Raw genomic sequence first — 26,984 nt, 5'->3', positions numbered from 1 at the left:
ATCACTATCGGATGTTCTTGTGGAGCGGAGTTATCTTATTCAATTCGGACTACATCAATCCACATCCCGTGGCCACAATGAAAGTCTAGCTTCAATAGGTTAACCCACCTCACAACTCCAAATCAATCCAAATCAATCCCCCTTTCAACCAACCAGTATCACTTTGAAAAGAAAGAAGGAAGCCATTTCAACAAAGAAACAATCACTCATGCCCTGCAAACATTCACATTCAAATTCATTTTCTTCCAGGCACACCGGCAACTGTAACTTCAAAGCCGAAGCCCATCCTCTGCATCAACAATGAACAGACAACAAAAAATAGCACATGTTTGCAGAAAACAGTAAATTACGTCATATTTCTTATTGTCCTTTCTTCAGATGTCTTTCCAAAATAATGTAAAAACATTGAATATAACTGGAGAAAAATTAGTTTTTCAACATTTAAACAAATCAAGTCAAACTGCTTTGGAAGATTTCACCATAGCAACCGCAACTACAAGGTTAAATCTTAGACTGGAACTTAATCTTTGGTTAAACAAATTGTTTTTGTTCTTCTCAGTTTTTTTTTTTACACACCAGCTTAACTTAAATTAGTTCAAAGTTTTTCCAATTCTGGGGGCATAATCTTATTTGCATTCTTAAAACTTCCAAAATCCAAGACAAGACAAAAGGGTTAAATGCTTTTTTTTTTAAACACAGAGAAGTGGGTGGAGCTAAAACACACAACAGACATTTTTCTTTTTTTTTAAGGACATACTTTCAGACAAAGGAATATTGTAAATTCTTAAACATTCATAGTCAGGAAAATATTAACACTTTAACACACTTTCACACAAACTAAAATTCCAGCATTTTTTAAGGTTCCTTTCACTCAGCAAATCTTGTATTTCATTTGCCTCAGCACAGATGTTAATAACTTCCATGTTCGTAAAGCTTTAAGTTTTTTTTTCCTTCTTTTTTTTTTTTTAATCGGTGACTCAGCAGCTTTTCCTGGCTTTTCCCACAAAGCGCTTTTCCCACCCAGCACTTTTCCAACCCGAGAGTTTCTAAACTCCTCGGGTCTGTTTGTACCCTAAAACTCGTCCTATTGGTCCACACCTGAAGCCTGTTGCTCCTTAACTCGCTGTTCTTTATAACACCGCTACCCCGATCTGCCCCGCGGACACGTTAAGGGTGAATGTTGCTACCCACCCCCTCCGTGTATGTCGTTGCGGAAGATCGATCAGCAGTCCGGTGGTATCCCACTTCTGACACCAAGCTGTAAGCGAGGAAAATCTGAATGGTAAAACAGAACTAACAGACTCAGGTGTTACCCAGATCAATAGTTTATTACGAGTGCACACGGGTGAACCACCTCAGCCAACCCCAGGTGGAGGCACCGTTCTCAGAGGAAAAGTGACAATACAGCTTAGTTTATAGTTTATTAGACAACACCCACTTATTACTAATGGGGTGTATACATGGGAATATTGATACTTCATTGGTTTACATGGCTAATCAATCAACTATTAAGCCTGTCCTTCAAACTCTCATACCCCCTGAATACATCAGTAAAAAGCTTGTCGACTGTAGGAGGCTTCATATTCATGAGCTATCTCTTACTTTTGTTATCTGTATGGGAAAGTATTTTCCAGCAGAGACATGGCTAGCTGGATACAAAACCACATTGAATTATGCAGCTGGCTGACTACTTCTTCAAGGCCTTATTTGCTGCTACTTCTTAATCATGCCTTTGTACTCTTATCTCTTCCAAGAACAGGCTCTTTCTAAACAGTTTCCAGGTTATAATAACAAGCAACATTTCAGAATGCCTTTGGTCAGCTAAATTTTATTTATGTTAGTCTAAAAAGGGTTAATATAGCCAAGTATTCTATGATGCTTTGCGTTTCGTTTCCCAGCTAACAAGACTAAATGGTACCTTTCAGATAGTTTTATACCGGTCGAATATTGAGGACCCCTTTATATCCCTTAAACCAAATTTTATCCTAACAACATAATCTAGTTGACAGATTCAAGCTCATGTTTAACACTTCAATTAACAATTTCAAAATGCACATCATTGTATAATACATTTCCTGATTCAATTACTTCTAGTCCATATCATCAATTTAAATTTCACAAACAAATTATGCCCAGACTTTGTGATTTTACAAAGAAGACAAAAGTAACAATTGCGTTTGGATGCGAGTCATTTATCTTCCCCTTCGAGCAATGTGTCTTGGAAAATAGGATTACACAGGATATACGGCACAGAAACACCATTCGGCCCAACAAGTCCATGCCGGCATTTATGCTCCACTCGAGCCTCCTCCCGTCTTTCCCCATCTAACTCTATCAGCATAACCCTCTATTCCCTTCTCCCACATATGCTTGTCTAGCCTCCCCTTAAATGTATCTATACTATTCGCTTCAACCACTCCCTGTGGTAGCGAGTTCCACATTCTCCCCACTCTCTGGGTAAAGAAGTTTCTCCTGAATTCCTTATTTGATTTCTTGGTGACTATCTTATATTGATGGCCTCTAGTTATGCTCTTCAACACAAGTGGAAACACTCTCTCTGTATCTACTCTATCAAAACCTTTCATAATTTTAATGACCTCTATTAGGTCACCACTCAGCCTTCTTTTTTCCAAGAGAAAAGAGACCCAGCCTGTCCATCCTTTCCAGACAAGTATACCCTCTCATTTCTGGTATCATCCTTGTAAATCTTCTCTGCACGCTATCCAGTGCCTCTATATCCTTTTTATAATATGACGACCAGAATTGTACACAGTGCTCCAAGTGTGGTCTAACCAAGGTTCGATACAAGTTTAGCATAACTTCACTACTTTTCCATTCTATAACAATTCAATTCTATAACAATCGATCCCAATAATTTAACCCAATAACTGCAACATACGATGTCTGCCGATAACGGGAGATAAATTCTTAAAACTGCTGGATCTCTTGCTCTGCCATCAACCTCTTTTCAAACTGGAGCTGGCATTGCCTAATATGGTCGTCTCTGGCTACTGCACAGTCCAGAGACACAAGTCTGCATTTTCTTCAACACACATCAACAACGTTAGAAGCAGGTAAAAACACTGTGGCTTTCCTGGGGCAGCACAAACCACTAGTCTCCAGATTTTTCTTATCCCAACATCATATTTCTGATCGAAACATTCTATGATGAAAATGTCCAAGGCCAGTTGGTTGCAAACACCAGCTGTTGCTCAGTGAAATCTCTCTCTCTCTCTAATGATACCAACCACATTTTCCCCGATATCGAATGAACTAAACATGGACACCTTTCAGAAGCTGAATTAACCGAGGTCCATATGCCAAAACCCCTCTCATCTTCCATTCACTTCAATTGAAAGGAAACCGACAGATTGGACCAGTCAGGATTTGAAAGATATTTACAACAGAATCGAGATGTTCTTAGAGTCGGGATCTTTCTCTACTCTGTCCACTCGAAGAGTTAGATAACAGACTTTCTCCTGTGAATATAGAGCTGGGGTATTGGGCCATGATGTGTTCACTTGTTCATCTTGTTGACTCTAAATCTTTGCCAATTATTTGATGTGATCTGTTTACTTGTACGTGTTTTTTTAAATACACTTGCTGAGTGGATTCAAATTCAAATTGAAAGCAGGTTTGCAGGCGTGATGCTCTATTCACACATCGAAGGTGAGAGAGATGCTGTGGGACACACGCTAAGTCCAGTAGCTGAAAGTGATTAACAGACTGGGTTTTGTGTTTGGTGATCCCACGAATGTTACCGAGACCTTCCCTGGATACCAACGGTAGGAGACGCACTCTGGAAGGTATGTGGAGCTGGGACTTGTCCATGACAGTAACCGAAGGTATGCGAACTGAAATAATCTCGAGTTCGAAAGGAGAAAAGGCTCAAAAATGGAGCAGTCAGTAACAGGACATCAGTTAGTCTCCTCTTATCTTGGAGACATCAAATATCGACATACTGTGTTATTTGAAATATCAAAATATTAAACTCCAGCCCAGTTACAGGGGTTATTAACATCAGCAGAAACAAACTCCAAATGTCAGAATGAACATGATTCAGTCGGGATGTGATTAACATCAGCAATAAACAGCAGAATCCAACCCCTGCAGTCACTTGTGAACACGCTGGTGTCTCAGCAGGTGGGATGAACAAGTTAATTCCTTCCCATACTCAGAGCAGGTGAACGGCCCCTCCCCAGAGTGAACTCGCTGGTGTCACTGGTGGGATGAACAAGTGAATCCCTTCCCACAGACAGAGCAGGTGAACGGCCTCTCCCCAGAGTGAACTCGCTGGTGTGTCAGAAGGTTGGATGACTGAGTGAATCTTTTCCCACAGACATAGCAGGTGAACGGCCTCTCCCCAGAGTGAACTCGCTGGTGTGTCAGAAGGTTGGAAGACTGAGTGAATCTCTTCCCACCGACAGAGCAGGTGAACGGCCTCTCCCCAGAGTGAACTCGCTGGTGTCTCAGCAGGTGGGATGACCGAGTGAATCCATTTCCACACGGAGCAGGTGAACTTACTCTCCCCAGTGTGGACTCTCTGGCGTTTCAGCAGGCTGGATGAAAGAGTGAATCCCTTCCCACAGACAGAGCAGGTGACCGGCCTCTCCCCGGTGTGAACTCGCTGGTGTCTCCGATGGTGGGATGAGTTATTGAATCCCTTCCCACACACGGAGCAAGTGAACGGACTCTCCCCAGTGTGAACTCGCTGGTGTTTCAGCAGGTTGGATGACTGAGTGAATCCCTTCCCACACTCAGAGCAGGTGAACGGCCTCTCCCCAGTGTGAACTCGCTGGTGTCTCAGATGGTGGGATGAATTATTGAATCCCTTCCCACACACGGAGCAGGTGAACGGCTTCTCCCCAGTGCGAACTCGCTGGTGTGTCAGCAGGCAGGATGACAAAGTGAATCCCTTGCCACACTCAGAGCAGGTGAACGGTCTCTCCCCAGTGTGTACTCGCTGGTGAGTTAGAAGGTTGGATGAACAAGTGAATCCCTTCCCACACTCAGAGCAGATGTACGGCCTCTCCCCGGTGTGGCTGCGCCGATGAATTGCCAGCTCAGACGGGTAATTGAATCCCTTCCCACAATCCCCACATTTCCACGGTTTCTCCGTGGTGCGGGTGTCCTTGTGTCTCTCCAGGTTGGACGATCAGTTGAAGCCTCGTCCACACACAAAACACGTGTACGGTTTCTCCCCGCTGTGAATGGAGCGATGTTTTTTTAGGCTGTGCAACTTGTTAAAGCTCTTTCCACAGGCAGTGCACTGGAACACTCTCACTCGGGCGTGTGCGTCTCGATGCTTTTCCAGTCACACTGATGTTTGAAATCTTTTCTCACAGACAGAACAGAAACATTTCTCCTTCCACATTCAAAGGCCGATGATATTCAGGTCCTGATGAATCGAGTGACTGTCAGATCTTGACGTGATGGTTAGTTTGTGTTTCTCGTCTGCAAATCCACCCCTTCTAATACCCTGTAAAAGGAGTTTACAACACTCATGACTGTAAATACAGGATAGAAATTCAGAGAAGGAAATTCTAGTTTCATTGGAACATTCTTTCCTCTCTTGTTCCCCCAAAGCTGCAAATCCCCCTTCCACACATTGTCCCTCTGCCCTGCATTAAAATCCAAAACTATCGCACATCTGAACACATAAGAACATAAGAAATAGGAGCAGGAGTAGGCCAATCGGCCCCTCGAGCCTGCTCCACCATTCAATAAGATCATGGCTGATCTGATCCTAACCTCAAATCTTCTATCACTCTGCATCCACCCGAACCCATGTGATCTCCCGGGAGAGGCGAAAAACCAGATAAAGACCCAATGGCCAATTTGGGAGAAAAAAATCTGGGAAATTCCTCTCCGACCCATCTAGGCGATCGAAATTCTTCCAGGAGATCACTCTGTCCCTATATTTTCTACAGTACTTACCTTCTGTAAAGGCGATCTCCACCCCAGCCAGGATCAGGAATAAAACCATCTCCTGAAATCTAACAGAATTAAAACACAGTAGGAGCAGAACAAGGCTACACGGCCCCTGGGCCCGCTCCACTACCCACAGGGCCATGACCATTCCGAACCCAGACTCATGTCCAATTTCCTGCCCGCTCCCCGTAACCCTTTATTCCCTTTACTTCTAGGAAACTATCTATTTCTGTTTTAAATTTATTTAATGATGTAGCTTCCACAGCTTTCTGGGGCAGCAAATTCCACAAACCTACCACCCTCTGAGTGAAGAAGTTTCTCCTCATCTCAGTTTTGAATGAGCAGCCCCTTATTTTAAGATTATGCCCCCTAGTTCTAGTTTCACCCATCATTGGCAACATCCTCACCGCATCCACCCGATCAAGCCCCTTCACAATCTTATATGTTTCAATAAGATCGCCTCTCATTCTTCTGAACTCCAATGAGTAGAGTCCCAATCTACTCAACCTCTCCTCAAATGACCACCCACTCATCCCCGGGATTAACCGAGTGAACCTTCTTTGTACTGACTCGAGAGCAAGTATGTCTTTTCTTAAGTATGGACACCAAAACTGTATGCAGTATTCCAGGTGCGGCCTCACCAATACCTTGTACAACTGCAGCAATACCTCCCTGTTTTTATATTCCATCCCCCTAGCAATAAAAGCCAACATTCCATTGGCCTTCTTGATCACTTGCTGCACCTGCATACTAACGTTTTGAGTTTCGTGCACCAGGACCCCCAGATCCCTTTGTACTACAGTACTTTCCAGTTTCTTGCCATTAAGATAATAACTTGCTCTATGATTTTTCCTGCCAAAGTGCATAACTTCACACTTTCCAGTATTGTATTCCATCTGCCAAATCTCTGCCCACATACTTAGCCTGTCTATGTCCCTTTGCAGGTTTTTTATGTCCTCCTCACTCACTACTTTCCCTCCCATCTTTGTATCATCTGCAAACTTTGATATGTTACACTCGGTCCCCTCCTCCAAATCGTTAATATAGATTGTAAAGAGTTGGGGACCCAGCACTGACCCCTGCGGAACACCACTAGTTACTGGTTGCCAATCTGAGAACGAACCATTTATCCCAACTCTCTGCTTTCTGTTAGAGAGCCAATCCTCCACCCATGCCAGAATATTACCCCCAATCCCGTGATTTTTTATCTTGAGCAATAATCTTTTGTGTGGCACCTTGTCAAATGCCTTTTGGAAGTCTAAATACACTACGTCCACTGGTTCCCCTTTATCCACCCTGTATGTTACTTCCTCAAAAAACTCAAGCAAATTTGTTAAACATGACTTCCCCTTCATGAAACCATGCTGAGTTTGCCCTATTAAATTGTGTTTATCCAAATGTCCCGTTACTGTCTCCTTAATAATGGACTCTAACATTTTACCAACCACAGATGTTAGGCTAACAGGTCTATAGTTTCCAGCCTTCTGCCTACTACCCTTTTTAAATAATGGTGTTACATTAGCAGTTTTCCAATCTGCCGGGACCTTTGCCGAGTCCAGGGAGTTTTGGAAAATTATTACCAATGCATCCACAATCCCTACCGCTACTTCCCTCAAGACCCTGGGATGCAAGCCATCAGGTCCAGGGGATTTATCCGCCTTGAGTCCCATTATTTTACCAAGTACCACTTCCTTAGTGATTTTAATTGTATTTAGTTCCTCCCCCCCTAGAGCCCCCTGTTTGTCCAGTGTTGGGATATTCTTAGTGTCCTCTACTGTAAAGACTGATACAAAATAATTGTTCAGTGTTTTTGCCATCTCCATGTTTCCCACCATTAATTTCCCGGTCTCATCCTCTAAGGGCCCAACATTTACTTTAGCCACCCTTTTTCTTTTTATATAACTATAGAAACTTTTACTGTCTGTTTTTATATTTTTTGCTAATTTACTTTCATAATCTATCTTCCCTTTCTTAATCAATCTTTTTGTTATTTTTTGCTGTCTTTTAAAGACTTCCCAATCTTCCATCCTCCCACTAGATTTGGCTACCTTATATGCCCTTGTTTTTAGTCGGATACTATCCTTAATTACTTTACTTAGCCACGGATGGCTATCTTTTCTTTTACACCCTTTTTTCCTCATTGGAATATATTTTTTTTGGAAGTTGTAAAATAACTCCTTAAATGTACACCACTGGTCATGTACCGTCTTACCCTTTAATCTATTTTCCCAGTCCACTCTCATTAATTCCGCTCTCATACCTTCATAGTCTCCTTTATTCAAGCTCAGCACGCTTGTTTGAGATCCAACCTTCTCACCCTCTAATTGAATATGGAACTCAACCATGTTATGGTCACTCATTCCAAGGGGATCCTTTACTAGGACATTTTTAATTAATCCTGTCTCATTACACAGGACCAAATCTAAGGTTGCTTGCCCCCTGGTCGGTTCAGTTACATACTGCTCAAGAAACCCATCCCTAATACACTCAATCTTCTGCTCCCAGTTTTCTCCCCTACCATTGGCACTCACTGGTTCTCCTCCCCTGAAGGTGCTGGCCCTGGCTGGGTTCAGTTCTATGCTCACTGGTTTCCCTCCCTCTCCTCCCCTGAAGGTGCTGACTCTGGCTGGGTTCAGTTCTACACTCACTGGTTCCCCTCCTTCTCCCCTGAAGGTGCTGACTCTGGCTGGGTTCAGTTCTACAGTCACTGGTTCCCCTTCCTGACCTCCCCTGAGGGTGTTGACTCTGGCTGAGTTCAGTTCTACACTCTCTGGTTCCCCTCTCTCTCGATGCCTGAAGGTGCTGACTCCGCCTGGGTTCAGTTCACTCACTGGTTCCCCTCCCTCTCCTCCCCTGAATGTGCTGACTCTGCCTGGGTTCCGCTCACTCACTGGTTCCCCTCCCTCTCCTCCACTGAAGGTGCTGTCTCTGCCTGGGATCAGTTCTACAATCACTGGTTCCCCTCCCTCTCCTCCCTTTATGGTGCTGACTCTGGCTGGGTTCAGTTCTACGCTCACTGGTTCTCCTCTCTCTCCTCCCCTGAAGGTGCTGAGTCTGGCGAGGTTCAGTTCCACACAAATACAAAAAGATAATACTGCAGATGCTGGAAATCTGAAATAATAAACAGAAAATGCTGCAGACAATCAGCAGATCAAGCAGCATAAACGTTTCAGGTCGATGACCTTTCATCCAGTTCTGACCTGGGGGGGGTGGATCTGGTAAAGTAAGGATGATACCAATCGACTGCAACAGGGCATAGAAAGGTTTGCAGAATGGGCAGACAAGTGGTAGATGAAATTTAACACAGAGAAGTGTGAGGTGATGCATTTTGGCAGAAGGAACAGGGTGAGGCAATATACACTTAATGGCACAGTTTTAAAGAGTGTGCAGTGACAGAGGGACCTGGGAGTTAATGTACATAGGTCCCTGAAGGTGGCAAGACATATTGAGAGAGTGGTTAACAAAGCCTATGGGATGTTGGGCTTAATAAATAGAGGTATTGAGTACAAAAGTAGAGAAGTTATGCTGAACCTTTATAAAGAGCTGATTAGGCCACAACTGGAGTATTGCGTCCAGTTCTGGTCACCACACTTTAGGAAGGATGTGAAGGCCCTTGAGAGGGTGCAGAGGAGATTTACCAGAATGGTTCGAGGGTTGGAGGATCTTAGTTGCAAGGACAGGTTGGAGCAGCTGGATTTGTTTTCATTAGGGCAAAGGAGGTTGAGGGTGATTTGATAGAGGTGTACAACATTATGTTGGGTTTGGATAGGCTAGAAAGGGAAAGGCTGTTCCCACTAGCTAATGCTACAAGGACTAGGGGGACATCGATTTAAGGTTTTGGGCAAGAGATACAAGGGAGATGTGAGGAAAAACCTTTTTATGCAGGGAGTGGCGAGTGCCTGGAATTCGCTGCCGACGTAAGTGGTGGAAGCGGAGACACTCAATGTTTACAAGGGGAGACTGGATAGGCATTTCAGGGAAATAAACTTGCAGGGTTACGGGGTTCGAGCGGGGTAATGCGACTGACTGGATTGCTGTACAGAGAGCCGGCACGGACTCGATGGGCCAAATGACCTCCTCTGTGTCATTAAGACTCTATGATTCCTCCTCTGAAGGTGCTGAGTCTGGCTATGTTCAGTTCCACACTAACTGGTTCCCCTCCCTCTCCTCCCTTGAAGGTGCTGACTCTGGCTGGGTTCAGTTCTACACTCACTGGTTCCCCTCACTCTCCTCCCTTGAAGGTGCTGACTCTGGTTGGGTTCAGTTCTACACTCACTGGTTCACCCTCGCATCCCCTGAAGGTGCTGACTCTGGCTGGGTTCAGTTCCACACTCACAAGTTCCCCTCCCTCTCCTCCCCTGAAGGTGCTGACACTGGCTGGGTTCAGTTAACTTACTGGTTCCCCTCCCTCTCCTCCCCTGAAGGTGCTGACTCTGGCTGGGTTCAGTTCACTCACTGGTTCCCCTCCCTCTCCTCCCCTGAAGGTGCTGACTCTGGCTGGGTTCAGTTCACTCACTGGTTCCCCTTCCTCTCCTCCCGTTACGGTGCTGACTCTGGCTGGGTTCAGTTCTACACTAATACAAAAAGAAAATACTGCAGATGCTGGATATCTGAAATAAAAACAGAAAATGCTGGAGACACTCAGCAGATCAGGCAGCATCTGTGAAGAGAGAAACAGTGTAAACGTTTCAGGTCGATGACCTTTCATCCAGTTCTGACCTGAGGGGGTCTGGCAAAGTGAGGATGATATCAATCGACTGCAACAGGACATAGAAAGACTCGCAGAATGGGCAGACAAGTGGTAGATGGAATTTAATACAGAGAAGTGTGAGGTGATGCATTTTGGCAGAAGGATCAGGGAGAGGCAATATACACTTAATGGCACAGTTTTAAACAGTGTGCAGGGACAGAGGGACCTGGGAGTTTATGTGCATAGATCCCTGAAGGTGGCAGGACATATTGAGAGAGTGTTAACAAAGAATTGAGGTGTTGAGCTTAATAAATAGAGGTATTGAGTACAAAAGTAGAGAAGTTATGCTGAACCTTTATAAAGCGCTGATTAGGCCACAACTGGAGTATTGCCTCCAGTTCTGGTCACCACACTTTAGGAAGGATGTAAAGGCACTTGAGAGGGTGCAGAGGAGATTTACCAGAATGCTTCCAGGGTTGGAGGATCTTAGTTACAAGGACAGGTTGCAGCAGCTGGATTTGTTTTCATTTGGGCAGAGTTTGAGGGTGATTTGATAGAGGTGTACAACATTATGATGGGTTTGGATAGGCTAGACAGGGAAAGGCTGTTCCCACTACTTGATGATACAAGGACTAGGGGCCACAGATTCAAGGTTTTGGGCAAGAGCTACAGGGGGATGTGAGGAAAAACCTTTTTATGCAGGGAGTGGTGAGGGCCTGGAATTCGCTGCCGACGTAAGTGGTGGAAGCGGAGACACTCAATGTTTACAAGGGGAGACTGGATAGGCATTTCAGGGAAATAAACTTGCAGGGCTACGGGGTTCGAGCGGGGGAATGGGACTGACTGGATTGCTGTACAGAGAGCCGGCAAGGACTCGATGGGCCAAATGAACTCCTCTGTGTCATTAAGACTCTATGACTCCTCCTCTGAAGGTGCTGACTCTGGCTATGTTCAGTTCCACACTAACTGGTTCCCCTCCCTCTCCTCCCCTGAAGGTGCTGACTCTGGCTGGGTCCAGTTCTACGCTCACTGGTTCCCCTCCCTCTCCTCCCCTGAAGGTGCTGACTCTGGCTGGGTTCAGTTCTACACTCACTGGTTCCCCTCTCTCTCCTCCCCTGAAGGTGCTGACTCTGGCTGGGTTCAGTTCTACTCTCACTGGTTCCCCTCCCTCTCCTCCCCTGAAAGTGCTGACTCTGGCTGGGTTCAGTTCTACACCCACTGGTTCCCCTCCCTCTCTATAAAAGGCTATAAAAGGCTCCAGAAATCAGGTAAGGCCTCAGAGCGTCGGCAGGAATTCAGCGGTGGCAGCGGGGCTATAAAAAGGCTCCAGAGACCAGGTAAGGCGTACCAGTCTCCGAACTCGGAACTCAGAGGGAAGGAGAGCAGTAAAAAATAATCGAAGTGCGACGTCACCAGAAAGCAGGTAAGTGATTGGTTGGTGAGTATTTCTCTCTTTTTAAACTTAAACTCTGCGGTTTATAGTTTCTAAGGTGTGATATGCATCATCTAGAATCAGGGCAGAGGGTATTTAAAAATAATATTGATAAATTTAATTAATTACATAGAATGGGAGAGCAGGTGATGTGTTACTGCTGCAATGTGTGGGAGCTGGTGGACACCATTGATGCTCATGGTGATCACATTTGCAGTAAGTGTTGGCTGCTCGAGGAATTCCGGCTCCGTGTTGATGAGCTGGAGTCCAAGCTTCAAACACTGCGACACATCAGGGAGGGGGAGAGTTACCTGGACTCTGTGTTCCAAGAAGTAGTCACACCAATTAGATTAACTAATTCAGATGTAGTCCGTGGTCAGGGACAGGAGGGTGTGACTATGAGTGAGGCAGGTACGGGGCTCCAGGAGGTAGTGTTGGAGGAGCCGCAGCCCTTGCACTTGTCCAACAGGTTCGAGGCTCTTACTCCCTGTGAGGACAGGAGCAGGGACTGCAGGGAGGATGAGCAACCTGGCCACAGCACCGTGGAACAGGTGGCCATTCAAGTGGGGGGAGTAAAAAGAAATGTTGTAGTGGTAGGGGATAGTATCATAAGGGGGATAGATAGGGTTCTTTGCAGCCAAGAGCGAGAGTCCCGAAGGTTGTGTTGCCTGCCCGGTGCCAGGGTTAAGGACATCTCCTCTGGGCTGGAGAGAAACTTGGAGTGGGAGGGGGAGGATCCAGTTGTCGTGTTCCATGTTGGTACCAACGACATAGATAGGACAAGGAAAGAGGTTCTGATAAGGGAGTATGAGCAGCTAGGGGCCAAATTAATAAGCAGAACCACAAGGGTAATAATCTCTGGATTACTACCTGAGCCACGAGCAAATTTGGCTAGGGTAAATAAAATCAGAGAGTTAAATGCGTGGCTGAAAGACTGGTGTGGGAGAAATGGGTTTTGCTTCTTGGGACACTGGCACCAGTACTGGGACAGGAGAGAGCTGTTCCGTTGGGATGAACTTCAATTGGCCAGTGCTGGGACTAGAATCCTGGCAAATCGAATAACTAGGGCTGTAGAGAGAGCTTTAAACTAATTCGTCGGGGGGGAGGTTTCAAGAGAGCAAAAAATAAAAATGTCAGCGTAGAAGGCAATAGAGGAAAGTAGCAGTGGGGAAATTAAAAACCAGAGCGTGTCAGGAAGGGACAGAATATATAAAGGTAAAATAGTAAAGGGGGTAAAAGCAGGAATAAATTGTCACAAAACATATTTAAAAGTTCTTTATCTGAATGCACGCATTTGTAACAAAATAGATGAGTTGACGGTACAAATAACTACATATGGGTATGATCTGGTGGCCTTTACAGAAACATGGCTGCGAGGTGACCATGACTGGGAACTAAACATCCAGGGGTATTTGACTATTAGGAAGGACAGGCAGGAAGGAAAGGGAGGTGGGGTGGCTATGTTAATAACGGATGGAATCACTGCAATAGTGAGAAATGATATTGGGTCAAAGGATCAGGAAAGTGAAACAGTTTGGGTGGAGATAAGGAATAATAAGGGGGAAAAGTCACTAGCGGGCGTAGTCCATAGGCCTTCTAACAGTTGCAACTCTATTGGTAGGAGTATAAATCAAGAAATAGTTGGGGCTTGTAATAAGGGAACAGATATAATCATGGGAGATTTTAACTTTCATATTGACTGGACAAATCAAATTGGGCAGGGCAGCCTTGAGGAAGAGTTCATAGAGTGCATTAGGGACGGGTTCCTTCAGCAGTATGTTACTGAACCAACCAGGGGGCAGGCAATCTTAGATCTGGTCCTGTGTAATGAAACAGGATTAATAAAAAATGTCCTAGTAAAGGTTCCCCTTGGAATGAGTGACCATAACATGGTTGAGTTCCAAATTCAGTTGGAGGGTGAGAGAGTTGGATCTCAAATCAGCATACTAAGCTTAAATAAAGGAGACTATGAAGGTATGAGAGCAGAGTTGACTAAAGTGGACTGGGAAAATAGATTAAGGTGTAAGGTGGTACAGGAGCAGTGGTGTACATTCAAGGAGATATTTCACAACATTCAGAAAAATATATTCCACTGAGGAAAAAGGGGCGTAAAAGAAAAGACAGCCATCCGTGGCTAAGTAAAGTAATAAAGGATAGTATCCGACTAAAAACACGGGCATATAAAGTAGCCAAATCTAGTGGGAGGATAAAAGATTGGGAAGCATTTAAAAGCCAGCAAAGAATAACTAAAAGATTAATTAAGAAAGGGAAGATAGATTATGAAAGTAAACTAGCAAAAAATATAAAAACAGATAGCAAGAGTTTCTACAGTTATATAAAAAGAAAAAGGGTGGCTAAAGTGAATGTTGGTCCCTTAGAGGACGAGACCGGGAAATTAGTAGTGGGGAACATGGAGATGGCAATTACGCTGAACAAATATTTTGTTTCAGTCTTTACAGTAGAGGACATTAAAAATATCCCAACACTGGACAAACAGGGGGCTATGGGAGGGGAGGAGCTAAACATGATTAAAATCACTAAGGAGATGGTACTCGGTAAGATAATGGGACTTAAGGCGGATAAATCCCCTGGACCTGATGGCTTACATCCTAGGGTCTTGAGAGAAGTAGCGGTAGGGATTGCAGATGCATTGTTGGGAATTTTCCAAAACTCCCTGGATTCAGGAAAGGTCCCAGCAGATTGGAAAACTGCTAATGTAACGCCCTTATTTAAAAAGGGAGGTAGGCAAAAGGCTGGAAACTATAGACCAGTTAGCCTAACATCTGTGGTTGGTAAAATGTTGGAGTCCATTATTAAGGAAGCAGTAACAGGACATTTGGATAAGCATAATTTAATCGGACAGAGTCAGCATGGTTTTATGAAAGGGAAATCATGCTTGACAAATTTGCTCGAATTCTTTGAGGACGTAACAAACAGGATGGATAAAGGGGAACCAGTGGATGTGGTGTATTTGGACTTCCAAAAGGCATTTGACAAGATGCCACACAAAAGATTACTGCACAAGATAAAAAATCACAGGATTGGGGGTAATATACTGGCATGGGTGGAAGATTGGCTATCTAACAGAAAAGAGAGTTGGGATAAATGTTTCATTCTCGGGTTGGCAATCAGTAACTAGTGGTGTTCCGCAGGGGTCAGTACTGGGACCCCAACTCTTTACAATCTATATTAACGATTTGGAGGAGGGGACCAAGTGCAACATATCCAAGTTTGCCGACGATACAAAGATGGGAGGGAAAGCAGTGAGTGAGGAGGGCATTAAAAACCTGCAAAAGGACATAGACAGGCTAAGTGAGTGGGCAAAAATTTGGCAGATGGAATATAATGTTGGAAAGTGTGAGGTTATGCACTTTGGCAGAAAAAATCAAAGAGCAAGTTATTATCTAAATGGAAAGAAACTGCAAAGTGCTGCAGTACAAAGGGATCTGGGGGTCCTGGTGCATGAAACACAGAAGGTTAGTATGCAGGTGCAGCAGGTGATCAGGAAGGCCAATGGAATCTTGGCTTTTATTGCAAGGGGGATGGAGTATAAAAGCAGGGAAGTCTGGCTTCAGTTATACAGGGTACTGGTGAGGCCACACCTGGAATACTGCGTAGTTTTGGTTTCCATGTTTAAGAAAAGATATACTTGCTCTCGAGGCGGTTCAGAGAAGGTTCACTCAGCTAATTCCAGAGATGAGGGGGTTGACTTATGAGGAATTCAGAAGAATGAGAGGCGATCTTATCGAAACATATAAGATTGCGAGGGGGCTTGATCGGGTGAATGCGGGGAGGATGTTTCCACTGATGGGTGAGACTAGAACTAGGGGGGCATAATCTTAGAATAAAGGGCTGCCGTTTCAAAACTGAGATGAGGAGAAACTTCTTCACTCAGAGGGTAGTAAATCGATGGAATTTGCTACCTCAGAGAGCCGTGGAAGCTGCAACATTAAATAAATTTAAAACGGAGATAGACAGTTTCCTAGCTGATAAGGGAATTAAGGGTTATGGGGAGCGGACAGGGAATTAGACGTGAGTCTAGGGTCGGATCAGCCATGATCCTTTTGAATGGTGGAGCAGGCCCGAGAGGCAGTATGGCCTACTCCTGCTCCTACTTCTTATGTTCTTATCTTATGTTCCTCCCCTGAAGGTGCTGACTCTGGCTGGGCTCAGTTCTACAGTCACTGGATCCCCTTCCTCTCCTCCCCTGAAGGTGCTGACTCTGGCTGGGTTCAGTTATACCGTCACTGATTCCCCTCTCTCTCCACCCCTGATGGTGCTGACTCTGCCTGGGTTCAGTTCTACACTCACTGGTTGCCCTCCCTCTCCTCCCTTTATGGCGCTGACTCTGGCTGGGTTCAGTTCTACACTCTCTGGTTCTCCTCTCTCTCTGCTCCCCTGAAGGTGCTGACTCTGGCTAGGTTCAGTTCTACACTAATACAAAAAGAAAATACTGCAGATGCTGGATATCTGAAATAAAAACTGAAAATGCTGGAGACACTCAGCAGATCAGGCAGCATTTGTGAAGAGAGAAACAGAGTAAACGTTTCAGGTCGATGACCTTTCATCCAGTTCTGGCCTGGGGGGGTCTGGCAAAGTGAGGATGATACCAATCGATTGCAACAGGACATAGAAAGGCTCGCAGAATGGGCAGACAAGTGGTAGATGGAATTTAATATAGAGAAGTGTGAGGTGATGCATTTTGGCAGAAGGAACAGGGAGAGGCAATATACACTTAATGGCACAGTTTTAAAGAGTGTGCAGGGACAGAGGGACCTGGGAGTTAATGTGCATAGGTCCCTGAAGGTGGCAGGACATATTGAGAGAGTGGTTAACAAAGCATATGGGATGTCGGGCTTAATAAATAGAGGTATTGAGTACAAAAGTACAGAAGTTATGCTGAACCTTTATAAAGCGCTGATTAGGCCACAACTGGAGTATTACGTCCAGTTCTGGTCACCACACTTTAGGAAGGATGTGAAGGCACATGAGAGGGTGCAGAGGAGATTTACCAGAATGGTTCTGGGGTTGGAGGATCTTAGTTACAAGGACAGGTTGGAGAAGCTGGATTTGTTTTCATTTGAGCAAAGTAGGTTAAGGGTGATTTGATAGAGGTGTACAAGATTATGATGGGTTTGGATAGGCTAGACGGGGAAAGGCTGCTCCCACTAGTTGATGCTACAGGGACTAGAAGGACACAGATTTAAGGTTTTGGGCAAGAGATACAAGGGAGATGTGAGGAAAAACGTTTTTATGCAGGGAGTGGCGAGGGCCTGGAATTCGCTGCCGATGGAAGTGGTGGAAGCGGAGACACTCAATGTTTACAAGGGGAGACTGGATAGGCACTCGAGGGAAATAAACTTGCAGGGCTACGACGTTCAAGCGGGGGAATGGGACTGAATGGACTGCTGTACAGAAAGCCGGCACGGATTCGATGGGCCAAATGACCTCCTCTGTGTCATTAAGACTCTATGACTCCTCCTCTGAAGGTGCTGACTCTGGCTATGTTCAGTTCCACACTAACTGGCTCCCCACCCTCTCCTCCCCTGAAGGAGCTGGCCCTGGCTGGGTTCAGTTCCCTCGCTGGTTCCCCTCCCTCTCCTCCCCTGAAGGTGCTGTCTCTGGTTGGGTTCAGTTCCACACTCACTGGTTCCCCTCCCTCCTCCCCTGAAGCTGCTGACTCTGTCTGGGTTCAGTTCACTCACTGGTTCACCTCCCTCTCCTCCCCTGAAAGTGCTTACTCTGGCTGGGTTCAGTTCTGCACTCACTGGTTCTCCTCCCTCTCCCCTGAAGGTGCTGACTCTGGCTGGGTTCAGTTCACTCACTGGTTCCCCTCTCCTCCCCTGAAGGTGCTGATTCTGACTGGGTTCAGTTCTACACTCACTGGTTCCGCTCCCTCTCCTCCCCTGAAGGTGCCGACTCTGGCTGGATTCAGTTCTGCACTCACTGGTTCCCCTCTCCCTCCTCCCCTGAAGGTACTGACTCTGGCTGGGTTCAGTTCACTCACTACTTCCCCTCCCTCTCCTCCCCTGAAGGGGCTGACTCTGGCTGGGTTCAGTTCTGCACTCACTGGTTCCCCTCCCTCCTCCCCTGAAGGTGCTGACACTGGCTGGGTTCAGTTCTACACTCACTGGGACCCTGAAGCCTCGCCCACCAATGGTTACTTTGCAAACATGGCCACGCATGCGCTATACCGCTCACTGAAGCAAAATTGCGACACACAAAACTTCAGCTTTCCTTTACAAAGATGGTCACCGTTAAAACAACAGAAAATGCTGGAAAAACTCAGCAGGTCAGGCAACATCCGTGGAGAGAAATTTGAGTTGACGTTTCGGGTTTGACCCTTCTTCAAAACTGGAGAGAAAAGGAACTGGATCGAAGGCGGGGCTGCGATCGGACAAAAGAATAAAAGAACCAAAAGAGATTAGAAGCTAGACGAGATGGTAATAGGCTGGGATTAGGTGTAAAGTTTACTGGCAGGGCAAAAGATAGCTGCCAGGTGTGAGAGAGAAACAAAAGGAAAGGGGGGGGGGAGGAAAGGAGTGGAAAAATATAAGTAAAAATGAAATAGGAGCCGAGGTTATGATCTGAAATTGTTGAACTCGATATTGAGACCGGAAGGCTGCAGAGTGCCTAATCGGAAGATGAGGTGCTGTTCCTCGAGTTTACGTTGAGCTTCCGTGGAACAGTACAAGAGGCCAAGGACGGTGAGGTCCGAGTGGGAATGGAGCGGTGAATTGAAATGACAGGCGACCGGAAGCTCGGGGTCACCCTTACGGACTGAACAGAGGTGTTCCGCAAAGCGGTCACCCAATCTGCGTTTGGTCTCCCCAATGTAGAGGAGACCGCATCGTGAGCAGCGAATACAGTATACTAGATTGCGAGAAGTACAAGTAAATCGCTGTTTCACCTGGAAGGGGTGTTTGGGGCCCTGGAGAGTGGGGAGGGGGGAGGTATAGGGGCAGGTGTTACATCTCCTCCGCTTGCACGGGAAGGTGCCAGGCGAAGGGGAAGGGCTGTTTGGGGTGATAGAGGAGTGGACTAGGGTGTCTCGGAGAGAGCGGTCCCTGCGGAATGCTGAAAGGGGAGGGGAGGGGAAGATACGTTTGGTGGTGGGATCACTTTGGAGGTAGCGGAAATGCCGGAGGATGATCCGTTGAATGTGGAGGCTGGTGGGGTGAAAGGTGAGGACAAGGGGAACCCTATCGTGGTTCCGGGAGGGAGGGGCAGGGGTGAGGGCACGGGAGGTAGAACTGACACGGTCGAGGGCAGTGTCAACCACGGTAGAGGGGAATCCTCGGTTGCGGAAAAAGGAAGACATGTCTGAAGCACTGGTGTGGAAGGTGGCATCGTCGGAGCAGATAAGGCGGAGGCGGAGAAACTGGGAGAATGGAATAGAGTCCTTACAGGAAGCGGGGTGGGAGGAAGTGTAGTCCAGGTAGCTGTGGGAGTCAGTGGGCTTGTAGTAAATATTGGTTGATAACCTATCCCCAGAGATGGAGACGGAGAAGTCGAGTCCCCTCCCTCCCGGAACCACGATAGGGTTCCCCTTGTCCTCACCTTTCACCCCACCAGCCTCCACATTCAACGGATCATCCTCCGGCATTTCCGCTACCTCCAAAGTGATCCCACCACCAAACGTATCTTCCCCTCCCCTCCCCTTTCAGCATTCCGCAGGGACCGCTCTCTCCGAGACACCCTAGTCCACTCCTCTATCACCCCAAACAGCCCTTCCCCTTCGCCTGGCACCTTCCCGTGCAAGCGGAGGAGATGTAACACCTGCCCCTATACCTCGCCCCTCCCCACTGTCCAGGGCCCCAAACACCTCTTCCAGGTGAAACAGCGATTTACTTGTACTTCTCGCAATCTAGTATACTGTATTCGCTGCTCACGATGCGGTCTCCTCTACATTGGGGAGACCAAACGCAGATTGGGTGACCGCTTTGCGGAACACCTCCGTTCAGTCCGTAAGGGTGACCCCGAGCTTCCGGTCGCCTGTCATTTCAATTCACCGCTCCATTCCCACTCGGACCTCACCGTCCTTGGCCTCTTGTACTGTTCCACGGAAGCTCATCGTAAACTCGAGGAACAGCACCTCATCTTCCGATTAGGCACTCTGCAGCCTTCCGGTCTCAATATCGAGTTCAACAATTTCAGATCATAACCTCGGCCCCTATTTCATTTTTACTTATATTTTTGCACTCCTTTCCTCCCCCCCCCTTTCCTTTTGTTTCTCTCTCACACCTGGCAGCTATCTTTTGCCCTGCCAGTACACTTTACACCTAATCCCAGCCTATTACCATCTCGTCTAGCTTCTAATCTCTTTTACTTCTTTTGGTTCTTTTATTCTTTTGTCCGATCGCAGCCCTGCCTTCGATCCAGTTCCTTTTCTCTCCAGTTTTGAAGAAGGGTCAAACCCGAAACGTCAACTCAAATTTCTCTCCACGGATGTTGCCTGACCTGCTGAGTTTTTCCAGCATTTTCTGTTGTTATTTCGGATTTCCAACATCTGCAGTATTTTGCTCTCGTACTAGTGGTCACCGTTAACCTGGGCCTAATATGGGAAAAAGCCTCGGAGCTGCATATGGGGAACCTGAAGGTTCTCAATCGGGGTTTGCGGCCTACGCTAGGTGTTTATGAAGCTCACCCGGCGAGTGCGTTACCTCCCTGCACCCGTAATCGGCGCGAAAACCACGTCTCCACGCTCTGTCCGTTTCCACCACTTGCCTGGGTCTGATCATAGTGACACTGCGCATGCTCCAACTACAGGCGGGCAATGCGCCTGCGCACTGGCCTCCTCCAGTGTCAATGGGCACATTGTCCCCGTGGGGCATGCTGGGGAACAGCGCTGTCATTGTGAATGGAGAATGAGTTTCTGTGATCCCACTGAGAGAAACTTTATCAATAAATCCGGGCGTTGTGCCATGGTTCAGTCCTGGATGTGATTAATAACAGAATCCAAACCCCTGTAGTCACATGTGAACTCACTGGAGTCTCAGCAGGTGGGGTGAATTTCTTCCCACACACAGGATATTGAAACAGTCTCTCTCCAGTATCAATGCGCTGATCGTGCATCAGCTGCTTTGAACTTTGAAAGTTTTTCTCACAATCAGAGTATTTGCAGCAACTGTTCTCAATGTGGACACTCAGGAGTATCAACAGCTGAGACAACGGAGTCAATCCCTTCCCATACGTGAAGTATCTAAGCCGTCCCTCTCCGGTGTGACTGCTGTGTCAGTAAATGTGATGATCGATTGAATCCCTTTCCACTTACAGAGCAGTGAATGCATTGTCCCCATTAATCTCTTTCCACAATCACCTGGTGAACTGTTTCGATGAGTTTGCCCCTCATACGGGCAACTGAATCCATTCCCACTGTCCCCACATTTACATTGTTGATTCAGGTGGGTGTACGAGTCTCACAGGCTAGACGATTTGCTAAAGGTGGACCCACACATAACATGTGTGCTGTTTCACCCCGCTGTGATTGTTGTTCTTTTCCTTCCATATCCAAATGCCAAAGATATTCAGCTCCTGATGAATCCAGTGAATCTGTCAGATCTTGAAGTGATGCTTGGTTCGAGTTTCCATCTGCAGATCCTCCCCTTATAATACCCTGCAAATGGTGGTTACAAAATGATAGAAATTCGGAAAAGACAAAGCTTGTCTCTACACATTTTTTTTCACTTCTGACCCTCCTGAACTGTAAATTCTCGATTTTAAAAACTCTACCTCCATCCTTACTGTCTAAAAACAACATTCATGACACCATCTGTTATTTTGTTTCTCCCCTTCTCTCCAGAGGAACTGAATCTGGCTGAGTGCAACAACAACTTGTACTTATATAGCGCCTTTAATATTGTAAAACGTCCCAAGGTGCTGCACAGGAGGGTTATAAGACAAAAAAATTGACATCGAGCCACATAAAGATGACCATTAGGGCAGATGACCAAAAGATTGGTCAAAGAGGTAAGTTTTAAGGTGCATCTTAAAGGAGAGGTAGCGAGGTGGCGAGGTTTAGGCAAGGAATTCCAGAGCTTAGGGTCGAGGCAACAGAAGGCATGGCCACCAATGGTTGAGCAATTATACTCAGGGATGCTCAAGAGGGCAGAATTAGAGGAGCGCAGATATCTCGTTGGCATTATGGGGCTGAAGGAGATTACAGAGATAGGAAGGGGCAAGACCATGGAGGGATTTGAAAACAAGGATGAGAATTTTGAAATTGAGGCATTGCTTAACCGGGAGCCAATGTAGGTCAGCGAGCACAGGGTTGATGGATGAACAGGACTTGGTGCGAGTTAGGACACGGGCTGCCGAGTGTTGGATGGCCTCAAGTTTATGTAGGGTGGAATGTGGGAGGCCAGCCAGGAGTGCACTGGAATAGTTAAGTTTAGAGGTAACAAAAGCACAGATAAGGGTTTCAGCAGCGGATGAGCTGAGGCAAGGGCAGAAACGGGCGATGTTATGGAGGTGGAAAAAGGCGGTCATTGTTATGCTGTGGATATGTGGTCGGAAGCTCATTTCAGGGTCAAATATGACACCAAGGTTGTGAACAGTCTGGTTCATCCTCAGACAGATGTTGGGCAGAGGGATGGAGTCAGTGGCTAGGGAACTGAGTTTGTGGCGGGGACCGATAACAATGGCTTCAGTCTTCCCAATATTTAATTGGAGAACATTTCTGCAGTATTCTGTCCAATTCTGAGCACCACACCTTAGGAAGGATGTGAAGGCCTTAGAGAGGGTGCAGAAAAGATTTACAAGAATGCTTCCAGGGACGAGGGACTTCAGTTCCATGGATAGACTGGAGAAGATTGGGTTGTTCTCCTTAGTGCAGAGAAGATTGAGAGGAGATTTTATAGAGGTGTTCAAAATCATGAGGGGTCTGGACAGAGTATATAGAGAGAGAAACTGTTCCCATTGGCGGAAGGGTCGAGAAAAAGAGGACGCAGAATTAAGGTGATTAGCAACAGAAACAAAGGTGATGTAAGAAAAAGCTTTTACGCTGCGAGTGGTTAGGATCTGGAATGCACTGCCTGAAAGGGTGGGGGAGGTAGGTTCAATCGTGGCTTTCAAAAGGCACTTGGATAAGGACCTGAAGGGAAAAAATGTCAGGACTCTGTGGAAAGGGCGGGGGAGTGGGAATAGCTGAGGTGCTCTTCCAGAGAGCAGGCATGGGCTCGACGGGCCGAATGGCCACATTCTGTGCTGTAACCATTCTATGATTCAAAGTATTGATACAGTTATTCTTCATTTATTCCTATTTTAATAACTTTTGATGAATGTGGCCCTCGCCAAGGGCCAGGATATCAGATTTGACCCACCATGGAAAATGAGATTGACTCCCCTGCGGTAGACAATGTCAACCGCATTCCCCCTCATCCCCCAACCCAGCAACTTCTTCACAAAATTCAAGCACGTTGGCCTTGTTTTCTGGAAACCATGTTGAATATCTCTAATGGCTCCTTCCCTTTCCCCGTGATCGAAAACAGCATCTCTTAGGATCCCTTCAGGCACCTTCCCTGTGATCGATATCACAATGATGGGCCTCCAGTTCTCTTAGGATCCCTTCAGGCGCCTTCCTTGTGATCGATATCACATTGATGGGCCTTTAGTTCTCTTAGGATCCCTTCAGGCATCTTCCCTGTGATCGATATCACACTGATGGGCCTCTAGTTCTCCTAGGATCTCTTCAGGCACCATCCCTGTGATCGATATCACACTAATGGGCCTCTAGTTCTCTTAGGATCCCTTCAGACACCTTCCCTGTGATCGATATCACACTGATGGGCCTCTAGTTCTCTTAGGATCCCTTCAGGCATCTTCCCTGTGATCGATATCACACTGATGGGCCTCTAGTTCTCCTAGGATCTCTTCAGGCACCATCCCTGTGATCGATATCACACTAATGGGCCTCTAGTTCTCTTAGGATCCCTTCAGACACCTTCCCTGTGATCGATATCACACTGATGGGCCTTTAGTTCTCCTAGGATCTCTTCAGGCACCTTCCCTGTGATCAATATCACACTGATGGGTCTCTAGCTCTCTTAGGATCTATTCAGGCACCTTCCCTGTGATTGATATCACACTGATGCGCCTCTAGTTCTCTTAGGATCCCTTCAGGCACCTTCCCTGTGATTGATATCACACTGATGGGCTTCTAGATCTCTTAGGATTTCTTCAGCCACCTTCCCTGTGATCGATATCGCACTGATGGGCCTCTAGTCCCTGGCTTTGATTTGTCCCCAATTTGGAAAATGGGAACTACGTGAGCTACCTTCCAATCTCAGGGAGCAATCCCTGACTCTACTGAGCTGAAGTCACGGGCAAGGGGCTCACAGAGCACCTATCCAATCACTTTAAACACCATTGGGTGGAAATCCCCTGGACCTTACAGGCCTCAAGATTAACTTGCACGGGGACATTGCTGTCAATGAAGAGACGAGATAGACCAAAGTGCCATTTGGCCCTCTCAGTGTGGCCCTGAAGGACTGTGTCCAGGCTGTAGTTCTGTTCCCGCCGTACGATCCTCCCCCCAGACTGTCGTTTCTGAGCTCCAGCCAGGTGATGCTAAACACTCAGGTGGGAATGACAAAAATCAAGAACAATGTGTTTAAAGAAAACTGATTTATTGGACATATATCCAAATATTAAACTCCAGCCCAGTTACAGGGGTTATTAACATCAGTAGAAACAAACTCCAACTATCAAATTGAACACAATTCTGTCCTGGATGTAATTAACAGCAGCAACAACAGCAGAATGCAATCTCTGCAGTCACTTGTGAACTCACCGGTGTTTCAGCAGGTTGGTTGAACAAGTGAATCCCTTCCCACACACGGAGTAGGTGAACGCCCTCTCCCCAGTGTGAACTCTCTGGTGCTGCAGCAGGTGGGATGACTGACTGAATCCCTTCCCACACTTGGAGCAGGTGAACGATCTCTCCGCAGTGTGAACTCGCTGTTGTGTCAGCAAGTGGGACGACCGAGTGAATTCCTTCCCACGCTCAGAGCAGGTGAATGACCTATCTACAGTGTGAACTTGCTCGTGCTGCAGCAGGTTGGATAAACAAGTGAATCCCTTCCCACACCCAGAGCAGGTGAACGGACCCTCTCTAGTATGAACTCGCTGATGTGCCAGCAGGCTGGATGACTGAGTGAATCCCTTCCCACACATGGAGCACGTAAACGGCCTCTCCTCAGTGTAAGTGCGCTCGTGTTTCAGCAGGTGGGATGAACACATGATTCCCTTCCCACACTCGGAGCAGGTGAATGGCCTTGCCCCGGCGTGAACACGCTGGTGTGTCAGCAGGTGGGATGACTGTGTAAATCCCTTCCCACACTCTGAGCAGGTGAAAGGCCTCTTCCTGGTGTGACTGCGCTTGTGTCTTGACAGGCCAGAGGATCGGCTGAAGCCTCGCCCACACAAAGAACACTTGTACGGTTTATCCACGCTCTGAACGGTGCTTTCTGCTACCATGCTAAAAGGTCCTGATGAATTGAGACAGTCTGTCAGAACTTGAAGTGATGTTTGGTTTGAGTTTCCCGTCTGCAAATCTTTCCCTTCTAATACACCGTAAAATGAATTTAAAACAGCAAAAAGGGAGGGTGAGAGAGAACCCACAGAAACACAAAGGCAGGTTGTGAAAGCGAGCTGAATGAATCTGGGAATTTGTGGGACCAGCACTAGAAAAAAGTGACCATGAAAGCTGCCAGATTGTCATAAAAATGCAACTGGTTCAGTAATGCCGTTCAGGGAAGGGAACCCGCCACCCAGTCTGGGCCTACACAAGACTCTGGCCTCTATGGGAGGAGAGAGAGTGAGGTGGGAGGGAGAGGGGTGAAATAGTGACTTTATACATCTGCAACTCAACTAGAACTTTGACAGCACCTCCCAAACACGGGACCTCCACCAGCGAGAAGGACAAGGGCAGCAGGTGCATGGGAACACCATCACCTCCCAATTCCTCTCCAATCACACACTATCCTGACTTGGGCATATATCGCCGTTCCTACATCATCGCTGGGTGAAAATCCTGGAACTGCTCACCTAACAGCATTCTGAGAGTACCTTCACCACACGGACTGCAGAGGTTCAAGAAGACGGCCCAACGTCACCTTCTCAATGGGCAACTGGGGATTGGCAATATATGCTGGCCTTGCCAGTGACATCCATATTGAATGAATTTAAAAAATCTGTATATTAAAAATGGATTGAAAGCCTCTACAGAAATACTTGTTTCTCTTTTACACTGTACGGACAGTGTCTGTTTAGGGACTGTACATGGGGATTCCAACCCTGGGACTGTACATGGGGATTCCAACCCTGGCACTATATATGGGGATTCAAACCCTGTGACTGTACACCGGGATTCTAACCCTGGGACTGTACATGGGGATTACAACCCTGGGACTGTACATGGGGATTCTAACACTGGGACTGTACATGGGGTTTCCAACCCTGGGACTGTACATGGGGATTCCAACCCTGGGAATCTACATGGAGATTCTAACCCTGCGACTGTACATGGAGATTCCAGCCCTTTGTCTCTACATGTGGATTCTAACCCTGTGACTGTACATAGGGATTCAAACCCTGGGACTGTATATGGGGATTGTAATGCTGGTACTGTACACGGGCAGTCTAACCCTGGGACTGTACAAGGGGATTCTAACCCTAGGGCTGTATATGGGGATTCCAAACCTGGGGATTCTAACTCTGGGATTGTACATGGGGATTACAACCCTGGGACAATAAGTGCGGATTCTAAACCTGGGACTGTACATGGGGATATTAACCCTGGGACTGTACATGGGGTAGCCAAACCTGGGGATTCAATCCCTGGGACTGCACATGTGGATTCTAATCCTGGGACTGTATATGGGAATTCAAACACTGGGACTGTACACGGGGATTCTAAGCCTGGGACTGTAC

The 26,984-nt window shown here is 46.6% G+C and overlaps 1 protein-coding gene across 1 annotated transcript; it reads right to left on the bottom strand.

Annotated features, from left to right (window-relative positions):
• Positions 1–235: 235 nt before the first annotated feature.
• Positions 236–25,529, bottom strand: LOC147082168 (uncharacterized). Its single transcript, XM_085980428.1, has 4 exons — positions 24,912–25,529; positions 21,508–21,669; positions 4,463–5,110; positions 236–289 (listed from the first exon to the last, which is right to left on the bottom strand). The coding sequence occupies exons 1-4, from the start codon at positions 25,527–25,529 to the stop codon at positions 236–238; spliced, it is 1,482 nt and encodes a 493-aa protein (XP_085836554.1).
• Between the last annotated feature and the right edge of the window lie 1,455 nt (positions 25,530–26,984).

Source organism: Somniosus microcephalus, unplaced genomic scaffold, assembly GCF_052327205.1.
Source record: "Somniosus microcephalus isolate GS21.2 unplaced genomic scaffold, FLI_Smic_1.0 scaffold163, whole genome shotgun sequence".
Lineage (NCBI taxonomy): Eukaryota > Metazoa > Chordata > Chondrichthyes > Squaliformes > Somniosidae > Somniosus > Somniosus microcephalus.
This window is presented reverse-complemented; position numbering and strand designations above follow the sequence as displayed.

Bases quoted from the DNA above. Each gene is read 5' to 3' on its own strand.
- LOC147082168 (XM_085980428.1), bottom strand. From the start codon at position 25,529: ATGGTAGCAGAAAGCACCGTTCAGAGCGTGGATAAACCGTACAAGTGT. The intron at 21,670-24,911 runs GAGAGGGCGTTC...CACCATTTGCAG, and splicing joins ACCAGAGAGTTCACACTGGG to GGTATTATAAGGGGAGGATC. The intron at 290-4,462 runs GCGAGTTCACTC...TTGTTGATGCAG, and splicing joins TCCCACCTGCTGAGACACCA to AGGATGGGCTTCGGCTTTGA.